The sequence below is a fragment of the Macaca nemestrina genome, chromosome 7 (genome assembly GCF_043159975.1).
Source record: "Macaca nemestrina isolate mMacNem1 chromosome 7, mMacNem.hap1, whole genome shotgun sequence".
NCBI lineage: Eukaryota > Metazoa > Chordata > Mammalia > Primates > Cercopithecidae > Macaca > Macaca nemestrina.
This window is the reverse complement of record NC_092131.1, coordinates 86,452,844-86,466,162: the sequence shown is the minus strand read 5'-3', so window position 1 is coordinate 86,466,162 and position 13,319 is coordinate 86,452,844. Positions and strand designations below refer to the sequence as shown.

General features: G+C 37.7%; 2 gene segments (V, D, J or C); both read left to right on the top strand.

Annotated features, from left to right (window-relative positions):
* The first annotated feature begins 866 nt into the window (after positions 1 to 866).
* LOC105496616 (T cell receptor alpha variable 20-like) lies at positions 867 to 1,651 on the top strand. The segment is given in 2 exon segments: positions 867 to 1,051; positions 1,206 to 1,651. Coding segments are annotated over 2 exon segments (399 nt in total).
* Positions 1,652 to 11,255: 9,604 nt separating this feature from the next.
* On the top strand, positions 11,256 to 11,907 carry LOC105496632 (T cell receptor alpha variable 21-like). The segment is given in 2 exon segments: positions 11,256 to 11,350; positions 11,551 to 11,907. Coding segments are annotated over 2 exon segments (393 nt in total).
* The last annotated feature ends 1,412 nt before the right edge of the window (positions 11,908 to 13,319 follow it).

The window sequence follows — 13,319 nt, the reverse complement described above, 5'->3', positions numbered from 1 at the left end:
ATTGAGTATGTACATGTATGAGAGTGTTTGAAAGAACAGATGCATAGATGCCTCTGTAATGAGAACTGTGATACTGAAGGACAGATGAGGAGGAAAGACTTACTTTTGCTGTGTATTATTTATATTGTGTAAAATATTTATAATTTGCATGGAATAATCTCCCTCGCAACACACACACACACACACACACACACACACACACACACACACACACACACAGTGACTTTCAGGTCTCTCTGAGGTCCAGAAATGGAGACCTCTTTTTTCTCTCTGCCATGCTTTTTCAAAACTTCCTTCCTTTTAAGATCTACCAATTTTGTGACCCTGAATTTCGGTCACAGTTGGTCTCAATCCTGTAGTCACACAGAAAATTATTTGAAGACATAGACTTCTTAATTTATGTTCCAAATTCTCTGCACATTGCATCAGAGAGGTTTCTAGACATATCCACAAGCTATTTGATCCCCTCAACCCCATCTTTTATTTTCAGAGCTCCAGTATTTTTAAGGTTTCACCTGCTGAGGTTCTTGTGTATTTTAGTGAGAAATATTTTTTAGTGAGACACAGAATTACACTTACCAGTTGGGTTCAACTCCTTTATAACCTCTGGTTGCAGCTTAGCCTTAAAGACCATTCAAAAAACAATCTAGACAATTAAGAGTCCAAATAAAATAAGGCTTTTCTTATTGCCACTTTAAACCTCATATACACTATGCCCACCAAATATGAAGAATCTTTTTCTTAGGAGGTGGCATGAAGTGGATACTGTGGGACTGTACTGTGGCCACAAGGTGGCAGTGGCTCAGTTTACTCTCATCCTACAACTGCCTTTAATTTCAAAAGCATGAAAATTACTAGAGGACTTGCATTTGATTGGTTGAGCAGCCAACAGAAAGGTTCTTTCCTGCATTCGAGAATATGAACTAAGATACAGAAGCAGCTCCTCTGAGAAAAGAAGGTTGAAATTATCATAATTTGTCTCTACGCTGAGATACCAGCATGGAGAAAATGTTGGAGTGTGCATTCATAGTCTTGTGGCTTCAGCTTGGCTGTAAGTTGGAGGTTAAGAAATGAGAACCATTCATGAAAAGCTGAGGAAGAGAGATGAAGATTTAATCTCAGCTCATTCAGTTTTCCTGTGGGAAGTTTTCAAAGCTGCTAAACTAAAAGCTTTGTATAATTTCTGATTTTGTTTTCCTGAACAGGGTTGAGTGGAGAAGACCAGGTGACGCAGAGTCCTGAGGCCCTGAGCCTCCAGGAGGGAGAGAGTAGCAGTCTCAACTGCAGTTACACAGTCAGCGGCTTAAGAGGGCTGTTCTGGTATAGGCAAGATCCTGGGAAAGGCCCTGAATTCCTCTTCAGCCTGTATTCAGCTGGGGAAGAAAAGGAAAAAGAAAGGCTAAAAGCCACATTAACGAAGAAGGAAAGCTTTCTGCACATCACAGGCCCCAAACCTGAAGACTCAGCCACTTATCTCTGTGCTGTGCAAGCACAGTGTTCCCCAGGCACCTGCAACTTGTATCAAAACCCTGCAGCTGGGGATCTGGAATGATGGCAGAGGCATCTCTGCTGCTCTTCCTCCTGAATGAGTATTTATTTAATACCCAGGACATTTTTCCAAATGGTCCTTTGGAGAATGAAGTCATGAGACAAAGCCAGAGGGCAGGGACTACTGTTCACTCTGTCGAGGCATCCTAGACAGTCCCTTGTGCATGTTCATGGGTCAGTCTACTCTTATTAACATCCCAGAACTTCCCTCACATAAATTCAGAAGCGCCAGAGTCCTGGATTCCAGTTGTGGACCACCTGGAAAAAGACTGCACAGGTGCATATACTCTCTGCTGAAAAAAATGTGTGTATGTGTCTGTGTTGTCTTACAATAATCTGGTCACATTAATATAAGTAAATCTTTTTCATTTTAATATAGTATTCCTGAAGCCCACATCTCCACCAGTCACATCTCTATATTTCTCATCCCTTTGTCATCAAATTACCTGAAAGAATTGTCTGTACTCATTCTCTTAATTTCCATTCTTCAGTCTCACTCAAATCTGGCCCCTGTTAAGGTCACTCCAAGGGAAGTTCTCACTTTAACACCAGCGGTTTTGGTATTGATAAGGCTATCAGATATTTTTCAGTACTCATCTTGTCTAGGATTTTCAGCAGTGTTTCCTCCCTTCTCGTTAAAATAAATGTTATTTTAATCCAAATAATGCTCACATATATTTACAAAACCCAACAGCACTGTCTGACACCCCAGTCAGGTCTCCCCATTCTCAGGTGATGGTACTCACATTTATCTGAACATTTAAAAATGCTGTTTCTTTGCTTTCGTCTCTTTCTTTTTGAAATTGAGGTACAACACATAATGAGGTGAATAAAACCTTAGCTTACAGCTCAATGGAATATTACACTTCTTTGTATCTGGGTAACACCATCCAGACCTACATACTGAAATTTTCCGTTACTCCAGAAGATTCCCACCTGCCCCTTCCAATCCGACAGCCCTTCCCCAACTCCCCACCTGGAGTAACCACGATTCTGGCTTTCATCACTTGATTTTAAACTTTGTGTGACTGGAATTATATTGTACAGCCTATATCCTACTGTCTCAATTTCTTCTCTCAATGTCATGTCTTTGAAATTCATTAATATTGCTGTATGCATAAGTTATTCTTAAGTTTATATGTAAAATTCCCCTGTATAAATATGTAATAATTTATTTTTCCATTCTTCTTGAAATAGACATTTGAGTTTTTTAGATTGTTTACAGTTTTGTGCCGTCATGGAAAAGGCTGCTATAAGCATTTATTTAAATTTTATTTGGTGGACATATAAACTCACTATTCTTGGATAATTCCACTGGAATGGACTTAACTAGGCCATAAAATAGGCATATATTTAGCTTTAGTGGTTATTATCAAATGTATTTCGAAAGGTTACCAAGTTGTATGCTCTTATGAACAATATATGGAAGTTTTAGTTACTCCTTGTCTTCACCAAAAAATGGTATCAGATTTCTTTTTGTTTGTCTTTTAATTTAAGCCATTATGGTGACATGCAGTGGTATCTTATAAAACTGTGGTTTTAATTTGCTTTTCCTGAAGAGTAATGATGCTGAACACCTTTTCATATGCTCATTGTCCATCTGGATTTTCTTTTCTGTCTAGTACCTGTTCAAGTCGTTTGCTTGTTTTATTGTTCACATGTAGGCATTCTTCATAGATTCTGGATATAAGCCCCTGTCGAAACCATGTATTGTGAATTCTCTACTAATCCATTACTTGACTCCTCACTTTCATAATGATTTTCTTTGAGATACAGAAATTCCTAGCTTTGATAAAGTCCAAATAACTATTTATTTTTCTTTATTGGTTAGTATATTTTGTGCCCTGTTGAGAAATCTTTGCCTGCTTAAAGTAATACACACACTTTTTTCATGTAGGCCCATTTTCCACCTCAAATCAGTTTTCATGATGCTATGCAAAAGGTGTCAAGGTTCCTATTGCCCCATGACCATTTAGTGGAAAGATCTTCCTTTCCCCCATTGAATTGCAGTGGTGTTTGGATCATAAATCAAGTGATCCTACACGTACAGATCTATTTCTGCACTATATTTTGTTTCTTCTGTTAATTCAGCCTCCCAACTATCTCATAATGTGCTTATTAATATAGCTTTAGAGTAGAATTTGAAACTCATCAGTGTTTTTTCTTCATTTGTGTTCTTCCCCTTATTATTTTATCCATTCTATGTCCTTTCTGATTCCATACATATTTTAGAATTAGTTTCTAAATTCTAAATCCTTTCCAAATCTACAAAATTTCCCTTGCAGTTTTGATTGGTATTACATTAAGCCTATGGATAATTTGGGGGAGAATTGCTACCTCAAAAATACTGAGTCATTGTGTCAAAATTATAGACTATCCATTTGCTAATGTCATCTAATGTCTTAAGCAATGATTTTAGTTCTCAATGTAGTGATTTGCATATCCTGTATTAGATTTACTTCCATGTATAGACATTTCATGAAGATTTAAAAATTTTATTTTCTAATTGTTGCTAGTGTATAGAAATACAATTGGTTTTTACATATTGACCTTATGTTTATTGAACTTGCTACACTTACTAATATTAATCATTTGGTCATAAATTATTTTGGATTTTCTAAGTCCACAAATTATGGCATCTGCAAATGAAGAAAATTTTGTTTCTTGCATTATAATCTTTATGTCTTATTTATTTTCCTTGCCTTATTGGCCAGACTTAGTGGCAGAGTTGGCCACTCTATTTAAATCTGCTTATTATTCCAGGGAGGCAGGGACTTAAAAATGTAAGAGATATAATTTTGAGAGAGTGGATTATGGAGTTCTAGCTATTGAGTCAAAGTAATGACTAATGCCCTAATTATAAATGGACTCTAAAAAACAGAATCAGCTCTTCCCTTCCCCGCTTTGTGGAGAAGAAAGGCAGGGAGGCCTGGAAACAAGAGAGCAAAAGTAGAAGCTTCCTGATTTAGGAAGAGAGACCCAAGTGTTCTTTAACCCACATCATCTGGTTTTGTTGTATTTAACCCTTTGGGTTTACAGCCTTACAGTTTGCCCAGCGTATTCAGGTGAAGGGATACAAAAATCACCGAAGGATTCCTGCTTTACCTGGTGCCAATTTTGTCATACTCATCATCATCTTTATTGTCACACAAACTATGAGGTAATATTAACCCATTTCTCAGATTGGGAAACCGAGGTTTACATAAGTTTTGAGATGAAGGCATTTCTGAGATAAAGTAAATGCTGTAGGTATCATAAAATAAGATGAAGAAAAACACATAAAACTCCAGAGTTAACCAACTAGACAGCACTTCTCTAATTTTACTGTACATTTAAGAAGCACATGAAGACTTTATTTTAAAAATGCTTTATTTCCATAGATTCTGATTCTATAGGTCTGACACAGAGTCAAGAGTCTGCTTTTTTTTTTTTAGAAAGTTGTCTAATGATTTTGATCATTAGATCGAGAGATCTAACTTTGAAAAACACTGCAATTGGGAGAGTACTGCATTTCAGGAGGATGGATGATATAGACAGGCAATCGATTTTGTGTTAACTTAGATAACAGTGCTAAGGGAACCAGGAAACACACCTAGGAACGCCTTAATGTGGGTTATGCCTATTCTGATTAAACTATATCTTATCATAATTAGTAGAAAATACTGTGTTTTGATGATAAAGAAGGCAATGATTTTTGTTTCAACAACAGAAGGAAATTTATCTATGATTTGAAAGGCAGCAGAGAGGATTAGGGGTAGACAAGACTTTTAGTTGCAGACTTTCCAAGAAGAAAATAGGCTAAAACAATATATGAGACTCTCCACTATGAATAAAAGCCTTTTCATTCTTTAGTCAATTAAAAAATAAAACTTCTATATATTTTTAAAGGCCATAAGCCAATTATCTTAGTGTTTCCTTCAATGTTCTAAAATTTAGACATGTTTTATCTAATTGTTTTATTTACTCTTTTTACTTTCTCTGGATTCTTTACAACATTTTAACTTCCTATTAAAGAAAGTTGGTTCCAATACTGTTAAAACTCTGTTTATTACAGAAGATAGCACTATAGTGCTCTAAACTCTGCCTTTAACATGCTCATAATAATTCCGGAATAGACCATGCAAATATTCATAATTGTTTAATGACCGCGGTTAATCTTTTGCTGCATCCAGCTATACCTCCTTTCCTGAAAGTAATAAGCAGAGAATCACCCAACTGCCTGAATGAAGGAAAAATTATGTAGTTAAAGATAATAATACAAAAAGGCAAACACTTAATATTGCAAAAATGGCTTGTCACACGTGATGATCATTCTGAAACCACAAATGACCAAAATTGGTGAGGTCCTTCCTGTAACATCACAGGCACATCTAAGTGATTCTTTTCCATATCTGTAAAGTAACTTTACAAAAGCAAGTGGAAGACTTGCCCAGGACCTGAACAAAAGCATTCATGTATTTAGTCACAAGAGGGGGTTGCTGCGTCTGTCAATAAGATGCCTGTTCAGTTGGGGAAAGAGTGTTTGGCTCACAGTCGGTAGTGAAGTCATGCAGAAACTGTGACAAATTATACATTTTATTCTCTTTGTTCTAAGCAGAGAAGTCTGTGCATAGCTTCCAACATTCAATAATTCCTGGCCTTGTCTCAATCCATTATGAAAAGTTTTGTTTCTGCTCAAAATAGGACAATACAGAAAGATGGAGACAGGAAGTAGCTATACAACTTTCAAGTTGAATTGATGTATTTTTCTCAAGTTTTTGGAATAGAGAAAAGTAGATATTTTTGGGGAAGATACTGTTTTTTTCTCAATCTATTTCATTTCTCTTGAACTTGAGAAGATAATGTGAAAAAGTCTTCTAGGCTGCTCCCTTCCTTCTTACAGTCCCCTCCTTTCTTTTCTCTTTTCTCTTCTCTGCATGTCAATTCTTAGTATGTGTCACCACCAGGCACACTCATGGAGAATGGGGAAAAGTGGGTCAGGGATAGGGTTTCTGGGGTGTAAGGATGAGTGTGATCCCAAGTCTCTTGTTTCCTTTGTACCAAGACATGCAGTCTATAAATGCTCTCCTAGAGACAGATGATATCTAGAGGCATTTCGGGCATCTGGAGACATGGCTTCCTGATCAGGCTCTGATTATACTTTTCTGGTCACTTTGGACACATTACTCTCTGCATCTGAGCCTCATTTGCTCTTTATTGTTATTTAGATGGGCTTTCTCCATCTTCTTATGATGGTATAAGCCTTGGAGGGGTTTTCCTGAATATAAAGAAGCTCATGACAGAGTTGACTGTCTGACTCTTACCATGGGTAAGAGTTTTAGGCCTAAGAAAGGATGGTGTTCTAAACCAAGAAATCAGAAGAGAAACCTGCTGCCTGCACTGTCTTACTCTCCTTCACCCAAGATGCTAAGGGCAACTGATCAGAGAACAGCTGTTTACTTTTTGAGGAGGTTACATCCTCAGTGTGAGGCACTATATCATACCCAGTGTATCAGTTTGTGCCACAGGCTGGGGACTTAAAAATCAGAAATTTATTGTCTCATGGTTCTGGAGGCAATGTCTGAAGTCAAGATGCCAACAGAATAAAGGAAAGGAGGATCTGTTTCAGGTTTCTCTCTTTGGCTTGTAGATGGCCATCAAACCCCTGTGTCTTCATATCATCTTCCCTCTATGTATATCTGTGTCCAAATTTCTCCCTTTATATTGCATTAGAGCCCACCTCATTTTACTTAGATACCTCTATAATCAAGAAATAATCTTGAACCCAACTCCAAGTAAGGTCACATTCTGAAGTACTTGGGGTTAGGAGTTCAACACATAAATTTTAGAGGGACAAATTTTAGCTTATAACCCTCAGTGAAAGCTCACAGAAGAGTTTACTTTGCTATAGAATTTCCTATATTACTGAATCCGAGGGAAAATAAGAGACAGATCCAGGGAGTCCTGTCTCTTAACTAGTGAGTCTACATAACCCTAGCCATATTTGGCTCTTTCTAGGGGAAAGGAGTCATAGATAAAATTACTTCTCAGTACTATACCAGGGGTCTTCAACAAGTTCATGAAAAGTGCATATTACAAAAAACTTATGCATAACTTTTAAATTTTTGCATCAAAATAAACTCCTGCTAACTTGTTATGACATTGCGCACAGTATCGAATTTGAGGCACTAAGAAGGATGAAGGACAAAACAGTTTGGAAAGAGCTCCTATCAGAGCAACGTGAATTCTGCCAATATTGAAACAAAACCAAGCACCAAATTTAAGGTAAAGCTGGGGTTGAAGAATGGTGAAATCATTGAAAAGTTTATGGGGGCAATTCCCCAAAGAAATTAGTAGTTTACAAATGAATAACTCATTTTACGAAGAGACAAGATGATGTTGAAAATGAAGCATGCAGCGGCAGACCATACACATTGATTGTGAGGAAAAAATTCATCTTGTTCATGCCCTGATTGAAGAGGACTAACGATTAACAGTGGAAACAATAGCCAACACCATAGACACCTCAACTTGTTCAGCTTACATAATTCTGACTTGAGAATTAAAGTTGAGCAAATTTTCCACTCAGTGGGTGCCAAAATTGTTGCACCCATATCAGCTGTAGACAAAAGCAGATATTTCAATGGAATTTTAAACAAGTGGGATCAAGATCCTAAAGATTTCTTCAAAGGATTTTAACAGAAAATGAACACGGCTTCACCAGTATAATACTGAGTACAAAGTACAATCAAAGCAGTGACTGCCAAGAAGTGGAAGTGGTCCAGTCAAAGCAAAAGTGGACTGGTCAAGAGCAAAGGTTGTAGCAACAGGTTTTTTTGTTTGTTTGTTTGTTTTTTGTTGTTTTGTTGTTTTGTTTTTGTTTTTTTGCTGAAGGCTTGTTGCTTCTTGACTTTCTGGAGAGGTGAAGAATGACAACATCTACTTATTATTAGAGTGTTTTAAGAAAGTTAGCCAAGGCTTTAGCAGAAATATGCCCAGGAAAAGCTCACCAGAGAGTTCACCACGACAATGTTCCTGCTCATTCCTCTTATCAAACAAGGGCAATTTTGTGAGAGTTTCAATGGGAAATCATTAGGCCTCCATCTCACAATACTGACTTGTTTTCTTCTGACTTATTTTTGTTTCCTAATCTCAAAAAAATCTTTAATGGGCACTTATTTTTTCTTCAATTAATATTAAAAAAACCCTGCATTGACAACATCTACTTATTATTAGAGTGTTTTGAGAAAGTTAGCCAAGGCTAACTATTTCTGCTAAAAAAAAAATTGTCTTGAATTTATTGGAGCTTACGTTGAGAAATAAAGTTTATATTTTTTAATTGTTACCTTTTAATTCCATATTTCTATAAACTTTTTGAAGCCCCCTTGTACCTTGATCTTAAAAATCTGCCTTTATTTGAGGGTCTGGAGATAATCTCGTTTTTCTCCTCAGGGATTATGTGTAATGTTAAAGCCACAAGAGTAGGGCAGTGCTGAAACAAGAAGTGAATATCCCCTGTTCCCACTCTATCACTGGAGTAAATGAGGACACAATCTCTGGTATCAACAGTTTGATAACCATTGCCCACAGTAGCTGATTGGAGGTTTAAAGAACGAGATGATCAATCAAATGACTTCACTGCCTGTATTAGTCTGTTCTTGCATTGCGATAAAGAAACACTTGAGATGGGGTAATTTACAAAGGAAAGAGGTTTCATTTGCTGACGGTTCTGACCACTGTACAGAAAACATGTTGTTGGCATCTGTCTGGCTTCTGGGGAGGCCTCACGAAACTCTCACTCACGGCGGAAGTTGAAGGCAGAGCCAGCACTTCACATGGTTGGAGTAGGAGGAAGAGAGAGAGGACAGGGAAAGTGCCACACACTTTTAAATGACCAGATCTCACAAGAACGCACTCACCATCACAGGAAAAGCACCAAAGGGAAAATTCACCCCCATGATCCAAACACCTCCCACCAGGCCCGACCTCCAACATTGGGGATTACAATTTGAAATGAGATTTGCTGGGGGACACAGACCCAAACCACATCACTGCCCATCCCTGCGGACAACAAGTCTAGTACCCTGGACCTGCACCAGATAACCCTCAAAGGCACCACCATGTGTTACTACACTGTGGGCAGATTGGACCACACTTGTCTCCCTGGTGAAGAGGGGAGATAACCTCCATTTAAAGAGGGCATTGCACAAGAAAATGTGAGATTAATGGACAAAGGTAGAAAATGAAATGAGAAGAAGGAAAGGGGAAAAATAAGGAAAAGGTACATGAAATCAAGAACTGCACCAGTAAAGACAAGACACGGAGAGAGAAGATCCTGGATCTTTCTCCAATCTAACATTTTCATTCTTGGTAAAGGTCCAGTGTCAAGTTCATAAATTGAGCATTATTTTTCTGAGAAATGTCTGGGCTCTCTCAATTTTTTTCAACTGTAGCACAATACATTGAAAAATAAATGAATCTTGAAAGTTTGCTAACATGAAATCATTATATTAATATTTTTATTTCAACATTTCCCTAGTTTTCTATGCACCTGTAGTCCATTTTTACGACGAATCACTTTGTAAATCAAGATGTAATTATTTAAATATCTAGGCAATATAGAATAAAACGTGATACTTCATTGATTTGCTCCTGACGAGTTCCTAATCACTGTTAAAAGTTTCATCACATGTCCACTGTTTCTATACATTTAAATACAAACTCACAATAAACATACTTTTAAAAATCATAAATAGGATCACACTATATGTAAAATGCTGTGATTCAATCGAATAAGAGAGAGAAGCATTTGCAACTCAGAAAATGTAACCCACCTTGTACTTTTTTGCAAGTATAGTAACTCACAAGACAGATCTACCATAATGTATTGACTATCTATATGGAAAGAATATTTAAATTTTTTCCACATTTTTTAACCATTGCATGCAACATACAATGCTATAAGTGTATTTATAAGAGTATCTCTTAAGAAAAATTCCAGGCCAAATGGAAATTTTGCATTCAATAATATGTAAACAGCATAGGTAGACATTTGTTAATTATATTACAGTTATCAGAATATCAGAGCTTCCATTTCCTGACATTACCAACAAAACTGAATATTAACATTATGATTCTGAACTCTCTTTGCAATTTGACAAGTAAGAGATGATAGAAAGGGCCTTTTCACAAAAATACGAGTTACAGGAAACCAGTCCTTAAGCACTGAAATGGCAAGAAGAGACAGCAGTCATAGGAATCTGGAGAAAGTTGCTGTAACAGTATGGAAAACATTTATATATTTTCTCATTTCTAATATAAGCATTTAAGAATATATATTTCTCTCTATGCACTGATTTGGCTGCATTCTACAAATCTGATATTCAAACATTTTTGTTTCTTTAGGAGAAGGAGGAGGAAGTGAAAGCGGAGGAGAAAGAAGCATTTCTCTAGCAGTACTGTGCTTGGTCCTGAAGTGGCAGTGTTTTCATTCCTTTCATTCCATTTCCACCTCCCACATTTTGCAGATCTGTGTGTGTGTGTGTGTGTGAGAGAGAGAGAGAGAGAGAGAGCAAGCAGAGAGAGAGGAGAGAGTGAGAGCGAGAGACAGAGAGAGAAAGAGAGAGAGAGACTTGTCTCAGATTGGCTGGGCCAACTCTGTTTCCTGTAGAGATGTTTGAACATATGAGATACAAAGCAGAGCGTTTATCTGGTGAGTCATTCTCCATATTTCAGACATAAGATTTCGGTTTTCAGTGAGTCTACATGACAGAAGGAATGGAGACCTTCTTGGGCCTGCTCATCCTTTGGCTGCAGTTGCAATGTGAGTTAGAGGGAACTGGAAATGAGCAAAGAACAGGCCGACTCCAGGACATTTCTCTCAGGAAAGAGGGAGAAAGAAAGGGAGTTGTTATGCCTGTATGATTTGCTGGGAGTTTCTGTGGAAATTGAAAAAATAAATTTAAAAGTAATTTCTAAGGAATCATTACCCACTAACCAGTCCATTGCTCTTTTTCTGAACAGGGGTGAGCAGTAAACAGGAGGTGACACAGATTCCTGCAGCTCTGAGTGTTCCAGAAGGAGACAACTTGGTTCTCAACTGCAGTTTCACTGATAGCGCTATTTACAACCTCCAGTGGTTTAGGCAGGACCCTGGGAAAGGTCTCACATCTCTGTTGTTAATTCAGTCAAGTCAGAGAGAGCAAACAAGTGGAAGACTTAATGCCTCGCTGGATAAATCATCAGGACGTAGTACTTTATACATTACAGCTTCTCAGCCTAGTGACTCAGCCACCTACCTCTGTGCTGTGAGACACAGTGCACAACAGGCACCTGCAACCAGTACCCAAACTCTATAGCTGGGGCTCTAACCACAAGTTTTATCTTGAGACTGAGGAATGTTTTCGCATTAAGAGGTCTTCTAAATTGACACTGTCTCCACATAGAAGCAATTAAATACACAAAACTTGATGTAATAATCTGAAGTTAAACTATGATTCTCTGATCTTCAGATTTTTATCAATTTTAATATAAATAATAGTTTTATTTCAATTAATTTACATGCTACACAGTTCAGTCTTTTAAAGTGAACAAGTAAGTGTTATTTAATATATTCACAATGTTGTGCAGCTTTTATCTCTGTGTAGTTTCAAAAACTTTTTAACATCTCAAAAGGAAACCACATGACCATTAAGCAGTTACCTTGCCCACCCTCCTCCCAGCCCCTGGCAGCCACCAACCTATTTTCAGTCTCTGTGGATTTTCCTATTCTGTACATTTCATATAAATGGAATAATACAGTAGGTAGTGGCCTTTGTGTATGACTTCTCTCACATGGCATAATTTTCTGAGATTTATTCAACGTAGGAAGGACCAGAGAAAGCTAAATATGCACAACTAACCAATCGCATAGGATACGTCAATTTTTGGTGAGCCTGCTTATATCTTCCCCATGCAAGAGCCTCCAACCAGGGCACACCTGAAGCTTCTTCCACTCTAAAGCTTCCCTACTCCTCTGCCTATCTTTAAGTCTCTGCCAAACACAAGGGACGGTAGCTGACTCCTTTGGTATAGCAAGCTTTGAATAAATTGCCTTTGCTTTTCTCATTTAGGTGATCTTCACTTATCTCCACAGATCCCTTGTAAAGACACTTAATTTTTCTTCCCTGCCAAGTTCTCACTTCACCATAAGAGTCACTTTGCACATGAAAAATTAATGAATCACCATAAGAAATGTTAAAGCTGGAGGGCAGCTTGTTCTCCATTCAGATTGGTCATTGAAGCCTACATCAATCAGATAGTACTTCTTAGATAAGTCAGAGAGATGCATTGATGTAAAGCCCAGTTCTCAATATTTATGTCCCAAACTCTGTCATCAATAAAAGCTTGAAACTCCAAACAGATATCTTGGCCTTCCTGGAAGATTTTCTTATCAACAAGTTCTTGTTCTCATCTATTTCTTTTACTAAATATTCAGGCTCCAAATTGTGTGATGAGGAGTTTGCATTCACAACCTCTGCCATATCTGGGCTACAAAGCTGCTTTCTTTCTTGACATCACAAACTAACTCGTGGGTAAGTAACACATTCAGATATATGAGCTATAAAGGAGCTTAAATAGTGGGGGACTTCACCACCCCGCTGACTATATTAGGAAGATCATCAAGGCAGAAAACTAACAAAGAAATTCTGGATTTAGGGCTGAGCGCGGTGGCTCACGCCTGTAATCCCAGCACTTTGGGAGGCTGAGATGGGCAGATCACGAGGTCAGGAGATTGAGACCATCCTGGCAAA